At 40.2% G+C, this 21,625-nt stretch overlaps 2 protein-coding genes across 4 annotated transcripts; both read right to left on the bottom strand.

The window, feature by feature from the left end:
• Window positions 1–7,606: 7,606 nt before the first annotated feature.
• Window positions 7,607–10,619, bottom strand: LOC112249565 (regulator of G-protein signaling 1). Of its 3 annotated transcripts, none has more exons than XM_024419374.2 (5): window positions 10,296–10,619; window positions 9,894–9,953; window positions 9,457–9,518; window positions 9,117–9,283; window positions 7,607–8,871 (listed from the first exon to the last, which is right to left on the bottom strand). In XM_024419374.2, exons 1-5 carry the CDS (start codon window positions 10,379–10,381, stop codon window positions 8,683–8,685), a joined length of 564 nt encoding a protein of 187 aa, XP_024275142.1. In that variant the 5' UTR covers window positions 10,382–10,619; the 3' UTR covers window positions 7,607–8,682. The 3 variants fall into 3 exon arrangements, with proteins under 3 accessions (XP_024275142.1, XP_024275135.1, XP_042176520.1); XM_024419367.2 differs by having other exon boundaries at window positions 9,457–9,521; window positions 10,296–10,617; XM_042320586.1 differs by lacking the exon at window positions 9,457–9,518 and having other exon boundaries at window positions 10,296–10,375.
• A 1,887-nt stretch (window positions 10,620–12,506) lies between these two features.
• Window positions 12,507–15,022, bottom strand: si:ch211-117l17.6 (regulator of G-protein signaling 21). Its single transcript, XM_024419359.2, has 5 exons — window positions 14,796–15,022; window positions 14,598–14,693; window positions 14,436–14,491; window positions 14,164–14,330; window positions 12,507–13,739 (listed from the first exon to the last, which is right to left on the bottom strand). Exons 1-5 carry the CDS (start codon window positions 14,870–14,872, stop codon window positions 13,560–13,562), a joined length of 576 nt encoding a protein of 191 aa, XP_024275127.2. The 5' UTR covers window positions 14,873–15,022; the 3' UTR covers window positions 12,507–13,559.
• Window positions 15,023–21,625: the final 6,603 nt, after the last annotated feature.

The raw sequence follows: 21,625 nt of genomic DNA, 5'->3' as shown, positions 1-21,625 counted from the left end.
ATGCATGGTGGATGACGTTAATGTTTGTCCTTACCCAGAAATTACAGCTACCTGTAGGTACAGTATGCCAGTGTGGCATGAACAAAGAGGTGATGGAAATCTGTGAATTTGCATATACAGGAACAAAGTTTTAAATGTTCCGTAAATACAAAGTGGTATCGTTTATATCAGTGTCATTGAATTAGTGCTCAAAGTCTAGGGTAGTCGCTAGTATTACATGTAGACAGAATGTGTTGGGATCTTGCCATTGGATGAGTGATCTCCTAATGTCCGCTCTTATTGGGTGTCCAAGGTCACACTTACAGTAGACCCAGTCCAACCTCAACCCCTAGCTGCTACCCTTTGACATCTCATAGATCTGATTGACTGAGTAGTATGAGCAATACCAGAGGGATAGCGGTAGAACTGAGATTGGCCATTCGGTTCTCTAGGATTTTGTCTGGTCAGAGACCCTGAGAAGGAACTGGGGAGCTGTTGAGGCCTTTCAAGTGGGAAGGAAAGGGGAATAGTCTTAAGACAATGTTAAGGCTTTTTACAGTTGAGCTGCAGCTTGCGTCTGGTCATCGATGACAGCCACACATGCAAGCAATCACACTGTAAGGAGAATATAAGAAAATAATCATCTTTGGCAGCGATTACAGCTGTGAAACTTTCTGCGTAACTCTGTAAGAGCTTTGCAAACCTGGATTGTTCAATATTTATACAGCGCAGCCTGAATTCCAAATTGATACAATTTAGATTTTGTGTCACTGATATACATATAATACTCCATAATGCCAAAGTGGAATTATGTTTTTAGAATGTTTTACAAATTAATAATACATTAATATCTTAAATGTTTGCGTCACTAAGTATTCAACTCCATTTTCTATGGCAAGCCTAAATAACTTCCAGAGTGAACATTTTCTTAACAAGTGAGATAATAAGTTGCATGGACTAACTCTGTGTGCAAGAGTGGTGTTTAAAACATGATTTTTGAATGACCCCACATCTGTACCCCACACATACAATTATCTGTAAGGTCCCTTACAGACATTGGATATCCCTTTGAGCATGGTGAAGTTATTAATTACACTTTGGATGATGTATCAGTACACCCAGTCACTACAAAGATGCAGGTGTCCTTCCTAACTCAGTTAACGGTGGGGAAGGAAACCGCTCGGAGATTTCACCACGAGGCCAATGGTGATTTTAAACCAGTTAAATGGCTGCGATAGGAGAAAACTGAGGATGGATCAACAACATTGTGTCACACCAGCCTTCGCTTTGGCTCCCCCTCCTGTCCTGGCTCCCCCTCCTGATTCTGCCAAACCTACTTCTGGCAAAGGCCCTTCACTCATCAACCCCGGACTTGTCTCGTCATCATTACACACACCTGCTTCCAATCCCCACTTTATCACTGTATATAGTCTCCCTCTGCCAATTGTCTTTGTAAATGTTATTTGTTTTCCTGAGAGGAATCTCTCCTACTTTTTTCTGAGTACTTTATATTTGGAAATTTGGGTTTGCCCTGTGACTTTTTGTTTGTGAAGATATATTTTGAGCACAACAAGCGTTTGGGTTTCGTCCCATGTTGATCTATGATGCTTAATTAAATGCAGTAGTTCTAAACCTGCGACTGCCTCCTTCCTACTCTCTACACCAGTGACACATTGTAGTTACTTCACAATACTAACCTAAATGACAGAGTGAAAAGAAGGAAGTCTACAGAATACAAATTCTTAAACATGCATATTTTTTTAGAATAAGGCACTAAAGTAATGCTGAAAAAATGTGGCAAAGAAATTAACTTTTTGTCCTGAATACAAAGAATTATGTTTGGGGCAAATCCAACACAACACATCACTAAGTACCACTCTTCATATTTTCAAGCATGGTGCTGGCTGCATCATGTCATGGGAGTTTTTTTAGGATCAAAGAAAAGGAATAGCGCTAAGGACAGGCAAAGTTCTAGAGGAAAACCTGGTTCAGTGTGCTTTCCAACAGACAGTGGCAGACAAATCCACCTTTCAGCAAGACAATAACCTGAAACGGAAGGTCAAATATACACTGGAGTATGACCACCTTGAATGTTCCTGAGTGGCCTAGTTCTGTTTTGGGGCGGCAGGGTAGCCTAGTGGTTAGAGCGTTGGACTAGTAACCGGAACATTGCAAGTTCACCCCCGAGCTGACAAGGTACAAATCTGTCGTTCTGCTCCTGAACAGGCAGTTAACCCACTGTTCCTAGGCCGTCATTGAAAATAAGAATTTGTTATTAACTGACTTGCCTAGTAAAATAAAAATAGTTACAGTTTTGACTTAAATCGGCTTGAAAATCTATGGCACAACCTGAAAACGGCTGTCTTGCAATGAACAACAACCAACTTGACAGAGCTTCAAAAATGTTTTCAAAGAATAATGAGCAAATATTGTACAATTAAGGTTTGCAAAGCTCTTAGAATGTTACCCAGAAAGACTCACAGCTGTAATCACTGCCAAAGGTGATAATAACATGTTCTCACTCAGGGGTTTGAATACTTATCTAATCAAAATATATGAGTGCTTTATTTTTCAAGAATATTTTGTGTAGAACGTTGACAAAAAAATGACAATTGAATCTATTTTAATCCCACTTTGTAACACAACAAAATGTGGAAAAAGTCAACGGGTGTGAATACCTTCTGAAAACACATATTATCCTGCCCAGGCATAATGTACTCAACTGATCAGATGAAAGACAGAAACCACATCCCTGTTGATTTGTTTGACTGCCATTTTGATTTTGGTGAGGGGTCTATTTTCCTTAAAATGACTGTGACATGTACATAATCCTTCCTCATACTGTATGAGTGGGTCAACTCTCACAGCTTCTATTCATCCATCCATCTTTGACAAACTTTGAGCAGAGGCCATGTATTCAACACTTTGGTATTTTTGTACTAGATCATTATTAGTACAGTACGTCTGCATCTCTGTCGTGATTCTCATTGTGAATTGGCACTAGCAGGTAAATCACCAGGCCTGCTGAGGACCACAAAACAGAGAGGGGGCTGGTCTGTTCTGTTTATTATGATGTGCAGACAGTGTGTAAGCATCGGATTGTTCAGAAGAGAATAGGGAGCAGAGCCAAGTTTCCACCTAGACTAATGTTTCCAAAAAGCTTTACGTAGTAGTAGCAGGTAATTCCCAGCACTGAACCATATTTTGTCCCCGACAGGATTCCTAAGCATCCCAGAGTCCGAAAGTACAAGTTGTGCTCCTGCAGCACGTGCGTGTTTTGTTGTGTTGTTTCTGAGGGAAAATAAAAGTGACGTTCTTCAAATTACTCGCAACGGAAGATATTCAGTACTTTTGAGGAGATGGGAAATGTTGCACAGGCTACATCAATGGTCCGAGTGGTGCATTCTGGGCGATTCTGGCACAAGGAGCACTGTCCTTCAAGGAGTGAATGGGAGTCTATTGGGCGCTAGCTCAAAAACCTAACATTAGTACGAATTTCATCAACAAGAAGTACATAAATAAAAAATATAATTCTGAGATGTGAGATAATTAACTTATTATTTGTACTATCGTATAGCTTTGGAAATGTGACATTACATACTTTTAAGGAAAATAGGCACATTTCTCAACATACAATATACACTGACATTGAGAAGGGATTGCGTTAAGATTAGTTTAGCAACTGCTTGACGCAGCATGACAACGTGAACGCGATTGGTCAACAGTCTGCTGGGTAGGGCATTATGCATTCATTGCAATGTACACAGGACTAAAGAGGCAGACAAATAGGAAAAATGTGCTAGACCCTCCATTAAATTACACATTTCTCAAGGTAGGAATATCGCAAAAATATTATCAATGGCTCATTTTGAGAGAAGACATCCTCTTGAGTTATGACATCGATGCGACCAGTATTGAAATCTGACATGTATGATAGATTTTTTTTGCGATCTAAAAGTCATATTCCTATTCACTTCCAGTGTAGGGAGAGTGACTTTGTCACGGTGCTACGCCATACCGGACGGATTTCTGACTGCTTGAATGCCAGTAACTCAGATACACATGAACACATGAATTGACCTAGGGAATCGATAGAACATCACACAGAGATGCACAAAAAACGATATAACGTTCAAAATGGGTGAACCTTCCCTTTAAAGCAACTGTGTACTGTACAACTTGGCAAACTCGGCAGTGGTCGTAATGTGCAATGCATGGGATGGAACACAATGATCACTTAAAACCCTTTAAACACATTCCAAACCACTTCAGGCAATGCAAAATAACAACATGTTTTTGGACTTTGTAAAGTAGTTTACTCGAGGGCCTCTGAAACAGTTGGTGAGGAACATAGGTGAGGGCCATACCTTGGACAGTATAAATGCTGACAAATGGAGAATTCATCATGCACAGAGACCTTGTTTGTAACATACAGCAGAGAGAAACAGCCATGAAGGTCTTTGTCAGATGAGGAGGGCCCACTGTCATTGAGATGATGAAACACCTTCGTCTGCAACTTCATGGTTCTTAATATCTCAAGGATCATAGACTCTTGCCACACATTGTTTATTTAACTTTCAATTTACTGTAATAACACATTACTTCTCATAAACCCCCTTGTCATTAAACTGAAACTCACACCTTCCCTTTTCTATGTTATTCACTATGTAGAAAAAACACCTTAGAAATAAGACACCAGATGTGTCTTTCAAATAAATAACAAAAGCATGAAAAGCAAAAGCATGAAGGAACATTAACCACAATGATGAAGAGACACACTATATTTACAGAAGTATGTGGACACCCATTCAATGAGTGAATGTGGCTATTTCAGCCACACCCATGGTGATAGTTATATAAAATTAAGCACACAGCCATGCAATCTCTATATACAAACATTGCCACTAGAATGGCCTTACTGAAGAGCTCAGTGACTTTCAACGTGGCACCGTCATAGGATGCCACCTTTCCAACAAGTCATTTAGTCAAATTTCTGCCCTGCTAGAGCTGCCCCAGTCAACTGTAAGTGCTGCTATTGTGAAGTGGAAATGTCTCGGAGCAACAACGACTCAGCCACAAAGTGGTAGGCCACAGACCACTACCGCGTTCCAAACTACCTCTGGAAGCAACGTCAGTACAATAACTGTTCATCGGGAGCTTCATGAAATCGGTTTCGATGGCCGAGCAGCCGCACACAAGCCTAAGTTCACCATGTGCAATGCCAAGCCTCGGCTGGAGTGGTGTAAAGCTCGCCGCCATTGGACTCTGGAGCAGTGGAAACGTGTACTCTGGAGTGATGAGTCATGCGTCACCATCTGGCAGTCCGATGGACGACCTCACTAATGCTCTTGTGGCTGAATGGAAGCAAGTCCCTGCAGTATTGTTCCAACATCGAGTGGAAAACCTTTCCAGAAGAGTGGATGCTGTTAAGGCAGCAAAGGGGGGACCAAATCCATATTAATGCCGATGATTTTGGAATGAGATGTTCGACAAGCAGCTGTCCACATAGTTTTGGTAATGTAGCGTATCTTGTTATTGAAAAATAGTATTTTTGTACATTCAAGACCATCAAGTGTACTCAAACTCATCATGCTGTCATGTGATTTTCTTTGTGGTCATAGCCCTCTCACTACTTCCCATGTATATCTTAAGGTGTGTCAAGGGATCAAATTTAACACGTGTCATTTATTTGTTAATACTATTGCAACACAATTGTAATTGTATACCACTTTTCATGGAATGGTTATGTTATACTTATGTTTCGCTGGTTAAACATTGTAGTAAGAAATCATGGAATCTTCATGGAAATCATGGACATTTCATCTGTACTGAGCTGTGAACTTGAACTCCTACAGTCCCACCCTGTGTGTTTTGTACTTCTAACCCCTTTAAAACATTGTGTGTTACATACTTCCAGGTTATACCAATGGTTTCATCTATTTCTTTTGCATCCATTGATACCAACCATTAGTCTGTGTGATTAAGGGGGACTGAGCTAGAGCTGTGTTTGTGAGACAAGGGTGATCCTGAAGGGGCCCAGTAAAAAAGGACATGGTTTGAGCTACAAACGATTAAAAGCTATCTATGAAAAGTGACATAATAGTTGTTAGAAGGTAAGGGGTTCTTCTACACAGAAGATCATAGGAAATCCAAGGACATAGTGTCTATAATACTCTAATAAGCTCACATAGTTGTTGTCACACTCCAAATTTCACACAAATATCACTGACTAGTTGGATATTCATTTTCCAATGAGTACACTATTTTTTGTACTTACAGCATTCATATAAATACATTTTTGCTTTGGTGAACTTTATTTTTTAAATGTACATTTATCAATTAAACTCATGAATGCAATTGTTCATGTCAAAATGTTTTGTGTTTTTACTTGTAGCCCTGGTTGTCCGGAAAAGAAAATGGTAAAACAATTCATAGTGAGTCAAATGTAGATAAATGAAAGTCAGATAAATAATGAAAAGCCAATTTTTGATATGATCTAGAGACTTTTAGGGTTAAAGCACCCCCTAGAATCGTATGATGCTCCCAAGGATCACACGGTGACGTCATTTTGAATATTGAATAGCTCCCCATGTGTTCAAGTTAGAGACTTACCGTTTCTTGTAATGGCTGCAGCTCAATCCCCTCTTTGTGCCTATTCCATAAAATGGGCTTCTGAAGCGGCCTTTTTCACATGAGAAGATCCGGACAGGACAAGTGTCACGAAATCGTCTGTAAAACCCAAACTGTGTGAGACACAAACTAATAAGTCACCACCATCAAAAGATGAGACTCACGAATACTACAGTGTCGGTTGTTTGGCATCAACAAGCTGTACTGCAGTCGTCTGAACTCTCTGTTGAGGACCACTTCATTTTGAAGAGATCACAAAACCGACTGTCCAGACCGAACCTTTGGAGCTACAAACGAATATGTCACCAATGTCAAAAAAGGAGACATCCACCTCGTAGACCAGGTGTTCTGGTCTACGACACACACATGATTCAGGGGAATCATCTCAAGGTAAACCAGTACCGGGATGTAAAATGTGCACAAAGTTCATAGAGGGTAAAATGTGCCACGAATAAAGTGACCAAACATGGGTCCCAAAAATGTTGGGATTGAGGTTTTTTTGCCTATAGAAATGCATGGAATAACACATTTGTACATGGCAAAACAAGACAGTCAAAAAATCAATCATAAGGACAAGGTTTCGAGGTTTCCTATATCTGAGAGACATAAAAAAAAGAGAAAATAGTAAACTTAAAGAAAAATCCTTGAATGAGTAGGTGGTTTCAAACTTTTGACTGCTACTGTATGTCCATAATACAATGTTGCTCTATCTTCTTAACAGCACTATCATGATTCCATATATGTTATTTCATAGTTTTGATGTCTTCACTATTATTCTACAATGTAGAAAATAGTTAAAAAAATAACAAAAACCCTGGAATGAGTAGGTGTGTCCAAACTTTGACTGGTACTGTATATATAGTATGCATACAGGGGTCCAAAACTCAAAATCAAATGGCTAAATTATAAACTTTATGACTGTCTTAAATCAATTCCATATGCTAGCCTAGTAGATATTGAGATCTAAGGGATTACACATACAGGAGCAACTGCAAAGTGAAATGTTGTTTTTTAATTTAGTTGTTAATTGAGAATAAGCCAGAAGAGAGTGATTGACAAGAAATATTTTGTCTGCAAATAATTTAATAATTTAATTTAATGTAATTTAATAATCTAATCGTGAACATTTTTACAAGCATTGCAAAAGTCAGCATCCCAACAGTGACTGTGTAATAAATAGTACAACATTCTAATCTTAATTTATCAACATTGTATTGTGCTTTCTTTGTAAGCAATCAAAAAATATTCTGCATCAGAGAAGTAGGAGTTCAAAGTTCCAGATTCAAAGTGGGACATAGGCTACTCTTCTGTCTACAATTGCACTCAGACAACTTAACCTCTACTTCAAAATAGGTAATTATTCAATGATAGACAGTGTAAGAAGTCTTTAACTGCCTTGCAAATCTAAAGATTCAACCGCCTTTCGAAAAACTGGTTTGAATTTAGAGACAAAATGTGAATATTATTAAGGACAGTATAGTATTTTGGGCCGGTATCCATTGTGTGCGTGCTCTCTCCTTTGTTTCACTCCAGACCACATACTTTAGTATTGCTAGTGAAAGTCCACCTTGCATCTCCTATCTTATCGCAGTATCATAGGCATCCTGTTGCGCACACACACACACAAACACACACACAAACACACATACACTCTCTTCTCCATCTTTTTAGGACAGGAAGCACCTCCGGTTGAGTGGGGACTGCACGGTTGCTGATGTGTTTCAGTTCGATCGTCATTCACTCGGTGATTCATTCACTGTCAAAGACGATCTAATCACGTGTGATATGTTGTCACTCCCAGAGTTACAGATAAGACAGCAGCATCCAGTGCAATCGCAGCGCTGTAGCATTCCTCATATCCTCTCTGCCTTTCCTTCTGTCTTTCTGTCTTTCTTTTTCTCTGGGCGAATCCCACTTGCAGTGTTTTAGGGTGTGGTCTTGTGTTGTGGCGACCACGGTTCGTAGGGACACAGGCCTGTCAGTCTCTCTATGCTTGGTCAGCCTTCCATCCTGTAGAATCCCAAACATTCCAGTTTCTGTTGTCACATTCTCCTGTCGTCTAATCTGCTCCTATTAGCCCTTGACGGCGTCAGCGGCGAGGGAATCCAGGAGGGATCGGTAAATGTCTGAGCGCAGGAAGCGAGGGTACGAGTCTCTCTCCATCAGCCCATAGACAATCTTCTGGGCATCGTCAAAGCACTGGAGTGTAGGATTCTTCACGGCCCTCTTGATCTGCTCCCTCGTGTGGTAGTCAATGTTTATCTGGAACAAGAGCAAGATTCATTTAGATTTACGAAGTACAGATGGATTTCATATAGCATGTTTGGAAATAAACATTTGAGGGGGGTTTATTAACCAGATGATGTTGATGAAATACATTGAAACATCAATGAGGTTACAAAGAGTTCAAATGCAGGGTCGCTTTCTGTAGAAATGTCACTGCAGGTATTTGAATCTCTAGCATGTAGCCATGTACTGTAATATATACTGTACTATAACAGTCGTACCTCTTTAGGAGCCTCAGCCTTTATGAAATGCTCATAGATTTTTTTGGCCTTCGATGACATTCTGAATGAAGACTTGATTTTCTTGTACTCCTCACACGTCAGCCAGAACTCAATGTTCTCATCGCTGAATTCAGACTTCAGAAAGGTTCTGAAGGTGGCCAGTCCATCTGTGGGGAAGAATAAAAACATACCAAGACATGAAACAATGATACAGCCCCAAGCCTGGAAACACGTGCTGTTTTTGTTCAACATTTCTATCTGGCTGTTTTCAGTTAGATATTTGATCTAATTTAGCTATTTGTCTCGAACTATTTTGATCGTCTGATAAAGTGAAACTCACATTTAGACTCGAGGAGTCTCTCCAGTGACTGAGACCATTGTTGGGTATCTTCTAAACTTAGCCTGCTAGGAAGAAAATGTGTGGTGATTACTCAACTAGAATCAAATCTGGGTAAAAATAAAACTGATATTTGATGTGAGGGCAAAAGGGCACACAGAACCAACATAATTAGGAAACAATTATAGCCGCACATGGGTGCGTGTGTGTGTGCCTATGTGCATGCCTGCTTTCTGAAGTTTAATTTGAATTCACACACACTACCACAGATGGACACTGCAACATATATGGTATTTGATTTTGAACAATACAATACATGTAATATATGTTTTATATATATATATATATATATATATATATATACATTTAAAATAATATAATAATAATAACCATTAGGATCAACACAGAGTAACAGAGTAAGAAAGGGTAAGAATCCTTACCTCTCAGAGGTAGGTGAATGTGAGAACATGCATTGCAGTCGGCACATAAAGTTCTTTCCCCTATGGAGAGAAAAAAAGAACGGTCATGATCGTCTCATAAAACAACTTATTCCATTGCTGTATAAGGACATCTCAGTATGTAGTATCTTGGTTGAAGGTATTCACAGGTTTAGTAAAACATATGCAGTGTTTATATACAATGTGTGGCCTAAAGTATGTGGTATGACGCTAAATTATTTGTACAAGCATTTGAGTATTTAGAAAGTATATGACACATCCATAGTATTACGAGAGTACATTGAATATATAGCCTAATATTGACAAAATATACATAAGCTCCACAATACATTTTCCGTAATCGCCAGCTGTTGAGAGTATAAAAAAGCTATAAGCTACACTCACAAGTTCTTGTTCCTCCTCCTGTCGTCCTGCTCCATATTGAAGTGCTGTGTTTGTATCAGTGTCTCTGTGATGATTAGGCTGGGCATGTTTTAACCCCACACTCTCTGTCCCCTGCTGCTGCTCATGCTGGGGTGAATCACTCTCTGTATAGTGGGGTCTCCCTCCACCTCAGGCCTTTATATGCAGGGCTGGAAGGTGAAACACAGACTCAGACCAGTGAACCGTAGCAAGAGAGGAAGCCCCTACGCTCTCTCTCTATCTCTCTCTCTGTGACATGCGCTCTCTGTCTTTTTGCGACACTCTCTTTCAACCTCTCTCTGTGTCATGCTCTCTCTCCCTCTCTCGTCTCTCTCTATGGATACCCTCTCTCTCTCTCTCTCTCTCTCTCTCTCTCTCTCTCTCTCTCTCTCTCTCTCTCTCTCTCTCTCTCTCTCTCTCTCTCTCTCTCTCTCTCTCTCTCTCTCTCTCTCTCTCTCTCTTTGTCCGGTTTTCCAGGCAGCCTAACTGCTCCTCGTTCAAAGTGTGCTCTTTATGTCCACCATATTTTTTAGTCTGGGCTGCTAAGATGCAAATGACATAGACAGTGACAGTGATAGGCAAATCATGACCTTCGCTTGGTGTGTGTTTCGGTACCCTGTTGAAATGTCATTGGGATGTTTAATTTCTTATACTGTGTCCAGCGGCAAGGTGTGTCTTTACTAAATGATATGAGGATTAAATCCAATATAGACAGTCAGTTGTTTAGTTTGTAGATTGTGGGTTTATAGCCTTTGCATACATTAGCCAGAGTCATATAGACACCTCATGGCCAATGTGACTATAGGCAGCAATGTCCAATGACCTGTCCCTTGTCTTTCCACACAGTAACTGATGTGGTTCTCCTCAACTTACCCAAAGATGGCCACAAGCAGTCAAGCACAACCAAGTGACACCAAAACATGTCCACTTACAGTTAATCTGCCTTGTGCCCTCAATTCCACACCACCACACAACTACCTTTACATCATACAGTAACAACTGACCAGAGGTTTAAACGAACACACCACAATCACCTGTGTGGTTGACACCATAAATATGCTTTAAAAAATGTTTTTGAATAACATTGTCCTCCAAGAGTTGCTGAATCTCCTTTCTACTTCTGCTTTACACCAACATGAACAGTATCCATTCTAGAAGTTCCTGCGTGACGGTATTGAGTAACTCAGACAGTATCAGAAATACATTGCACATTATTCACTTCCCCTCGGCTGTCATGGCAACCGTTTGGGACAAAGGAAAACAGCGTCAGACTGTGAAGGACAAAGTGGCGTGATGTTGTCGTGAGGCAAGAGGGGTGAGATCCCTGTCATCGAGCAAGAATATCCCTTCATGCCAACTCCCCCCTCCCCTTTTTTGATTTATTAAACAAAATGTTGTTTAATTGAATATATTATACCATACTATTGACTTACCGAGCAAAAAATTGCAATAGAAGTTGCTATTGTCTGGTCTTCCCTCTACCCAATAGTCCTCTTTGAAAATATCAACTCACATAAAACATTCCCTTTGAAGACTGCTTTAAGTATTTAGTATTTTATTAGGATCCCCATTAGCTGTTGCTGAAGCAGCAGCTACTCTTCCTGTGGTCTATTTATAACCCTGTATGTAGTAATAACATTGAGTTCTTCTCATAATTATTGTGCAATGCTCAATTGAAGATCATGCTGTGCTAGCCTCCAGACATTTGTCCATAGTGCGCCATGCTGATGCTAAAAGTCATCACAGAACAGTTGTTCCTTGGTGATGAGATTACTTCCCTAACAAGGGGACACATTCAGGCCAATTTGCCATGCATCAGAGCATCCACTGACTCCAATCCACTGGTGGGAGTTCTGGGTCAAACTCACACTTATTCTTAGAGCCATCCAGATGACCTTTTTAAGAGACAACTTTGAGAAATAGAGCCATCTATAGAGTGGGGTCAACGGTGACAGGGCACATTTTTTCCAGCTTCAATACAGTCGCTGGGCTGGCTCTGGGCAATTAGCTGAGACAGCTGACATGTGATCACAACAGACTTATAGTCAGGAGGCTGTGGAAAATCATTTTCTCAGATTTTCCCTGCCCACCGACCACACGCGATTACTCAGTGTCACAGGACAAATTAAAGATAACCCTTCACTCTGACAACATCAACATCCTGACTTATGGAAGTGTACTGTATATTTAAACTGACAGGGTCCATCCATGCTATATTAGTATTAAGAGTTAAATGAATAACAGTTATTCATGTTTCATATTGCTGACAGATCCATATCATGGGTGTCAAATAAGCATGAAATGAAAAAACAGATTTTTGTCTTTGCCAAAACAAATAACACTTGAATGGAATACTTAAAATACTTTTTTAGTGCTGCATTTCTGTAACCATACGTAACTAATTTCTGTAACCATACGTAACTAATTTCTGTAACCATACGTAACTCATTTCTGTAACCAACGTAACTCATTTCTGTAACCAACGTAACTCATTTCTGTAACCATACGTAACTCATTTCTGTAACCAACGTAACTCATTTCTGTAACCATACGTAACTCATTTCTGTAACCATACGTAACTCATTTCTGTAACCATACGTAACTCATTTCTGTAACCATACGTAACTCATTTCTGTAACCATACGTAACTCATTTCTGTAACCATACGTAACTCATTTCTGTAACCATACGTAACTCATTTCTGTAACCATACGTAACTCATTTCTGTAACCATACGTAACTCATTTCTGTAACCATACGTAACTCATTTCTGTAACCATACGTAACTCATTTCTGTAACCATACGTAACTCATTTCTGTAACCATACGTAACTCATTTCTGTAACCATTTGTAATGTAAGTCCTTCCATTTAGACATTCTGTACCTTCTGTTCTTACCTAAAACGATTCCCTATACACACATTTTTTTTACGCCAACGCCACTTTTGATGCATCAGTCAGTCTAGATGTTTGAATAAATGTACTGTTTAGCACTCTGAATCATTGACACTACTCATCAACACACAGCACTCATCTCTAACACTCAATGCTTCTCCATACTCTATACTCATTTCTTCTTCTTCTCCAACTCATAAGTCATTTCCTGTGGTCATTATGTGTCACTTCCTGTGGGGATCTTTCAGTTCTATCCTCAGGATCTGAAGTCTCATGTTTCCATGACTCGTTTGGAATCCTCCTTGTTTGGACTTGGTGAATCTTGATTCACAAACTCTTGACCCCTAACCTCTACCAGAAGGTCCTGGCTTTGCGTCTGAGCCCCAGGTAGGCATCTGACCTGAGGAACCTGGAATACGAGTCGTTCTCCATTAGTTTGTACACATGTCTCACTGCCTCGTCAAAGCAGCACAGAGCAGGGGCTTTCATGGACCTTTTGATCTTCTCGTGGATGTGGTAGTCAACGTTGATCTGTAGGGGGAAAACACAAACCATTACAATGAGTGCCAAGGGAAAGTTCTACGCACATTTGTGAAGCTAATGTTATGAAAAGCCTGAGCTGAGCGATATGGTCACCTTTCCACCCTAAGCTTGCCAATCCATTTATTCACTACGTGAGCTTGTTGAAATCATATCTTGCCCCAACAGGTTGTTATCTGTATTTTTGAAGGAGGGATTTTATTACGTCAGAAAGTTTCAGTGCTTGTCAAATTGTTCTAGTGATAGGCTTTGAAATAGTCCATTTCCCACATCAGCAAAGTACATGGAATTACATAATCACACCCTAAGAATTATAGCTATATCTGCTACTTTGGCTTATATTATGTTAGTATTTTGGATAATTGTATCCAGATACTGCCAAGGTGAATGCTGATGCATAGCCTGACTAACTGACCTCTCTCTGGGCCTGGGGATGGAGGAACTCCTGGTAGATCTCTGCTGCTTTCCAGAACAGGTCAGCCGGTGAGATGGTATTTCTGTAGTCTCTGCATGCTAGCCAAAATTCAATATTCTCCTCACTGAATTCGGACCGCAGGAAGGCTCGGAAGGCTGCAAGGCACCCTGGGGGATTATTAATGCTAAAGTCAGAAGGTGGTTTAATCAGACTGTACTATTGATGATAATGAATGTACTCTGGGCCAACATAGTTAAAACAGTTGTCATTACTTTCGTCCTTCAACAAGGTCTCAAGAGTTGGCTGGATTCCTCTATTGTCCTCTGGACTTAAAAAGATTGAAAAAAATGGGGGAATTATATGGGTCAATATTACTACGTAAACTATTTGACATGTTGTTGTTATGAAATAGTCTCCACTGTTGCCATACTTACTTGATTTTTGTAGAAAAGGACTCATCATTTATCTTTTGTGCCAGAATACACTGGATGTCTTTTTTTTGTCTTTTTCTGCTTAGAAGGATATCGATCCTGTGGAAGTAGTATGTATTATCATCCAATCTATTATGATAGCACAAATGTATCATGAACTGCCTATAAAGGTCCCTTTCCTAGATAGATAATTTAACTTACCTTCTTCTCTGTGTTCTTTTTTGCGGTATATCCTTCAATTCATTGATCCGAATCTTTGAAAATAATAGTGTGGGCATCTTCACATAATTGACAGCGATTCCTCCTAGGAATTAGATGTAGACCGTACGGTCTTAGTAAACTTAGGACCATTCTGGGCAGGTATTTATCATCTCAAGAGAGGTGTGTTATGGTGATGTTTGCGGTGTGCTGGTGCAGGCCCCTAGATGCCTTGGCACAGCTTACCGAAACTCCCCTAGGACGCAAGGTCTTTGACTCATGGATATTACATTCCTGTAAAATTCCTATTACAAATTTTTCCCTTTTTTTTTTTTTTTACAAATATTTCCTAAGACACATCTTATAGATTAAACACGATAATAATTCCCTCTGAAGACATTGCATGTTAAGGAGCAGTTGTTAAGAGAGAAGTGTCTGTCTGTCCACCTTAATATAATCTTCAGTGTTTACTCACAGCCACACTTTTTCACAAGTCTATTTCCTGAGAACATCTTTCATTTACTGTGAATAGTATAAAGGGAAATTACATAAGAGGGCAAATAATATGTAATGGGGAAAGGAGGCATGGCAATATATTTCCTCTCAAATATCTGAATGGGTAGGCGTAAGTTACACTGTTGTACTGTTAACATGTGCGCATAACACACATGCGGGCAGACGCACGCACACACACACACACACACACACACACACACACACACACACACACACACACACACACACACACACACACACACACACACACACACACACACACACACACACACACACACACACACACACACACACACATACACACACACACACACACATACACACACAAACTCATTCACTCGTCACTCACTCATTCATTCATTCAATCAAATGTAGTTCTGCATTTATAGCATTTTTTTACATCAGCAGATGTCACAAAGTGCTTATACAGCAACCCCAAAACCCCAAACAGCAAGCAATGCAGATGTAGAAGCACGGTGGCTGAGAAAAACTCCCTAGAAAGGCAGGAAAATAGGAAGAAACCTAGAGAGGAACCAGGCTCAGAGGGGTGGCCAGTCCTATTCACACACACACACACACACACACACACACACACACACACACACACACACACACACACACACACACACACACACACACACACACACACACACACACACACACACACACACACACACACACACATCCCCATACAACACACCAAGACTTGTAATGTCATGCAGTTTGTGGTTGTGGAAATGGAAAGATAGAACCCCAGGAGGAAAGAGTTAATATACTCACACATATGTGACCTTTTGTGGCGATTTTTGTAACTTTTGCATCAATAATGTAATAATCGGGTTATTAATGGAGTGATAATTCCATTACACATTTTTTTATGGATTACTTGTTACTCCATTTAACTGTTGATCTAATTATGGAATAGTTTGTTGTACACACATTCTTCAATTAGATGTACACTACCATTCAAAAGTTTGTGGTCACTTAGAAATGTCCTTGTTTTTGAAAGAAAAGTACATTTTTTGTCCATTAAAATAACATCAAATTGATCAGAAATACAGTGTAAACATTTGAATGTTGTAAATGACTATTGTAACTGGAAATGGCAGATTGGAATATCTACATAAACGTACAGAGGCCCATTATTAGCAACCATCACTGTGTTCCAATTGCATGTTGTGTTAGCTAATCCAAGTTTATCAGTTTAAAAGGGTAATTGATCATTAGAAAACCATTGTGCAATTATGTTAGCACAGCTGAAAAATGTTGTCCTGATTAAAGAAGCAATAAAACTGGCCTTCTTTAGATTAGTTGAGTATCTGGAGTATCAGCATTTGTGGGTTAAATTACAGGCTCAAATTGGCCAGAAACAAATAACTTTCTTCTGAAACTCGCCAGTCTATTCTTGTTCTGAGAAATGAAAGCCATTCCATGTGAGAAATTTCCAAGAAACTGAAGATCTCGTACAGTGCTGTGTACTACTCCCTTCACACAACAGCGCAAACCGGCTCTAACCAGGATAGACAGAGGAGTGGGAGGCTCCGGTGCACAACTGAGCAAGAGGACAAGTACATTAGAGTGTTTAGTTTGAGAAACAGACGGCTCACAAGTCCTCAACTGGCAGGTTTATTAAATAGTACCTGCACAACACCAGTCTCAACGTCAACAGTGAAGAGGCGACTCCAGGACGCTGGCCTCATGCAGCGCGACACATCTCCTTCTCATAGAGTGGATCAGGATGTTGATCGTGGCCTGTGGAATGTTGTCCAACTCCTCTTCAATGGCTGTGCGAAGTTGCTGGATATTGGCGGGAACCGGAACACACTGTCGTACACGTCCATCCAGAGCATCCCAAACGTGCTCAATGGGTGGCATGTCTGGTGAGTATGCAGGACATGGAAGAACTGGGACATTTTTAGTTTCCAGGAATTGTGTACAGATCCTTGTGACATGGGGCTGTGCATTATTATGCTGAAACATGAGGTGATGGCAGCGGATTAATGGCACCACAATGGTCCTCAGGTTCTTGTCATGGTATCTCTGTGCATTCAAATGCCATGGGTCCCTCTGTTCACAACATTTACATCAGCAAACTGCTTGTCCACACGACGCCATACAGGCTTTCTGCCATCTACCCGGTACAGTTGAAACTGGGATTCATCCGTGAAGAGCACACATGCCAGTGGCCATTGAAGGTGAGCATTTGCCCACTAAACTCAGTTACAATGCCGAACTGCAGTGAGGACTACGAGCATATAGATGAGCTTCCCTGTGGTGGTTTCTGACAGTTTGTGCAGATATTCTTTGGTTGTACAAACCCACATTCCATCAGCTATCTGGGTGGTTGGTTTTAGATGATCCTGCAGGTGAAGAAGCCGGATGTGGATGTCCTGGGCTGGCGAGGTTACACGTGGTCTGCGGTTGTGAGGCCGGTTGGACGTACTGCAAAATTCTCCAAAACGCTTATGGTAGAGAAATTAACATTCAATTCTTTGGCAACAGCTCTGGTGGACATTCCTGCAGTCAGCATTGCATGCTCCCTTAAAACATAAGACATCTGTGGCATTGTGTTGTGTGACAAAACCGCACATTTTAGAGTGACCTTTTATTGTCCCCTGCACAATTTAATTAGCTTCTTGATACGCCACACCTGTCAGGTGGATTGATTATCTTGGCAAAGAAGAAATGCTCACTAACAGGGATGTAAACAAATGTGTGCATTAAACTGGAGTGAAGTAAGCGTTCTATGCATATTTCTGGGATCTTTTATTTCAGCTCATAAAACATGGGACCAACACGTTTACATGTTGCTTTCATATTTTTGTTGAATATACAATATACAAAGACTGAGTGTTTTTTATTTGATTTTTTTCCCAAATCAAATCAGTTTAGCAGCTATAATAGCAGGTGCTTAATTTTGAAGATTGGGTAGCAGGGTGGAAAAGATCACTGTGGGTGATCCAGATGCTCATCCAAGGTCTATTGATGTGATTTAATGAAACAGAAGTAATTGTGCTTTCCCCTGTTAGTTTTGACATTATTCTATTTCCATTCACTCTCTTTGTCCAGGTGTATGTAATGGAACTGAAGTTGAGGACGGGAAGGAGGCCACCAACATATGGAGCATTGTGCAACATATCATCAACTAATGAACAACCCCTTTATTCACTTACTCAGGTGTTAGTGCTGTGCTGGAACAAATGCCTGCAGTCACACCGGAATTCTATAGGAGGAAAGAACACTGTATTGTAGTGTCTGTGAGGTCTGAAGGGTGGAGCTACAAGTTGTTATTATTTCATCACAGGATGTGTATCGACCAGTCAGTCATGATGTTGCGTCATAGGATGCGGACATTGGGACGTGTTGACATGTAGTCCAAAGCAAACAGGATTGAAAGTAAATGATTAATCCTGTAAATGGGTCCATCTGTATTTTTACCCTCACTTGGACTTCAGTCAAATGTTTTGATTATTTTACATTCAAAGTCAACATCTTCTTCATTGAATTATTTACTTCCCATATAAAGGTTAATTATCACAACTAATTGTCACTAAAATCACCATTATTTATATTTGTAGTCTATGACCTCAAGGTTAAACCCTGACGGGAATGATCTTACTTGTGAAAGCTGATGAGACATTCCTAAATGTATAGCGGAAATATGCTGTGCCATTGTATCTACCAGGAAAGAAAGACCCTCAATGAGCAGCTAACCCTCTTCCTGTCTCTCTCTCGCTCTCTCTCTGAAGTGGAGCCTCAGCCTATGACTCCAATTAGAAGCTCTTTAAACAGCTGGCTAATTTAATTTAGTGGTAATTCAATGATAATGAGATGGTGTGGTACCAAGAAAGAGGTCCTAGATGTGGTTGATAAAATATTATTTTGGTTTACATAAAATGCACTCAAATCAACTTGCACCTATCCACCTCTGATATGACTGCAAACATAACTTTTCTCACACTCATGAGTGAACTAACGCCTCAGGATGCCAATGTAACCATTTATTTCCTCCAATTACACTTTTTTGGCAATCCCTATTGCAAAAGTGCTACTGATTTTAACTCATTTTAGCAACATAGCATAAATTGTGAAATTCAGTATTTCAATATTCCAAACAAACAGAAAGAAGACTGTCTTGCCTCAGTTCTGAGTTATTTTGTTTCTTGAGAGGTTCTTACTGTTGTCAATAATATCTGACCAACTAGCAGGAGTTGTTGCAGTGCACTAGCACCTCGCATTTAGCAAACAAATTCTCTTTACAATAATAACTATTTACATAGTGTTAGAACAGGAGGGCAGACTACTATTGTGTTACAACATGGAGGTACAGTAGACAATATGAAGAGCCCTATTATCAGATAAGCATTGTAGCTATATTGGGAAAATGTGCAAATATGTCAAGGACAATATCATCTAAGGGGTGCCAATTATATTGTCGAACTACGCAAAGCAACATTGAAATGACTGTGTGCTGCTGATGCTTTATTGTCGTATAAAGCATGTGGACAAGCACACGCTTCCTATTCTGCTGCCTCTCATGACGTACACACCTAGGATAGTTGAGGTAATTCGAGTTTTGTGATGCAGGACAAGTGGCTTCCTGTCCTCCTTCTTTCCTTTACCTGCAATCGGAAACCTGGTGGAGTGAAAGCAATATGGTGGATGTCAGCTAATAATTTGCTTTCAGTTCATAGATGGCAGTACATATAGAGGAAAGGAGAAGAGGAAAGGAAGCAAGTTAAGACTATTGAGAAGCAGCCTCTGAGCGAAAGCTGAGAGAATGAGGAGACTGATCTCTCACATAATTTGCCTGAACTTGCCTTTCAGGAGAGAGTAATATCCTGTCTCACAGAGCTGGAGACAACAGAAGCACAAACCAGTTGGGCTTGGTTTCAGTACAACTCCTGTCTATTGAGTTGAACATGCATGGGTTTCTTAATGTTCAACTTCATTCAATTTGATTCCAAGTATGGGTTGGCGGTAAACATTAGATAATGACTGGCATCTAACCTAGAAATTGGAAAAGAGGGAGTGGTGCATGAGGAACTAAGAAGCTAAAAGTGTGCCTGTGCACGTGCGTGTGCGTATGAGTGTGTAGGGGGTGCTAGAGAGCTGGCATCCATTGTCAGGGCTTCAGAGTGTTGGATGAGGGGCACCATTCTCCACAGCTCTGAGGACAGTGTGGGAGTCTGTGTTGCAAGTAATTTAGTGAAACCCTCGTAGACTTCCTCTGAACTGAGGTGGAAGTGAAACGGCTTGGCATCCAAGGAAACACAGGGGCTTCAGGCAGAAGTCAGACTGACAGTTTCACATTGTGTGGTTTCTGAAATCCCCTCAGAGAAAAACCAGCTCAGGCATTACGGTCCAAATCCTCATCTGTGTCTGGTTGACGTGGTTGCAAGAGACTTTAATTACTTGTTCGCATAAGTGAAAGAAGTTTATGCAATGGCATTATTCAAAGATACAATTAGGTCCCTGTTCAATGTTTAGGACAAGAATCTAAATTTAAGTTGTTCCATGATTTATTTGGTCATGAAGTTGAATTTGTCTTTGAAACTTGACTTTAGATTAATCATTGTACTGAAAAGTTTGAAACATAAGATAAATTGTTGCTGCTTGTAACAGGGCAGAAATGTGCACTTGCAATGTTGTCTTTGTTGCCATCTAGTGGACTTAATAAGAAACAGAGAGATGTACTGTACATTCAGTAGCAGCGTACTGCTGAGAACAGATAACATGTGATTCACAAAAATAGACAAAAATCTAATCTAACTTTCCTCAGATACTCACTGACCAAACAAACCTGTAAACAGCTCATCATAGTAAATCCAAACAGTTCAGTAACAAAGCAGCGTATGCAGTGAGGGAATCAGAGGTGTGGTTGGTGTGTGTGTGAGCACAAGCATGTGTTCAGACTGGGGTGTTCAGAAAGAACTTGGGATAAGGCAGGGGTTGGAACCAAAATTACTTTCCAATCACTTTGTTCTGAAACACCATTTTTTTCCCATTTCGTTACACTGTTCCGACCAGCAAAAAGCAACAGTTTATATTGTTATTTTCTGTTCCTTTTTTTTTAGCCTGTGAAATCAACCATTTTTTACATTTAGCTTATTAAATTACTTCATCAATCAGTGCGGATAGAGCAGACAAGCTAGTTATTTACATGCGTGATGGATAGTCAAGTGTAGCCTATGGCGCAAGATGCGACTGAAATGTTGTGGGTGGGGGAGAGAGCCAGAGAGGGTTGGGGAGGAGGCTTGAAGTGCTGGTTATCACCATGCATTATATGAATTAGGTCCAAGGAGGAACGGCTTATA

Source organism: Oncorhynchus tshawytscha, linkage group LG01 (assembly GCF_018296145.1).
Source record: "Oncorhynchus tshawytscha isolate Ot180627B linkage group LG01, Otsh_v2.0, whole genome shotgun sequence".
Taxonomy (NCBI): Eukaryota; Metazoa; Chordata; class Actinopteri; order Salmoniformes; family Salmonidae; genus Oncorhynchus; species Oncorhynchus tshawytscha.
This window is presented reverse-complemented; position numbering and strand designations above follow the sequence as displayed.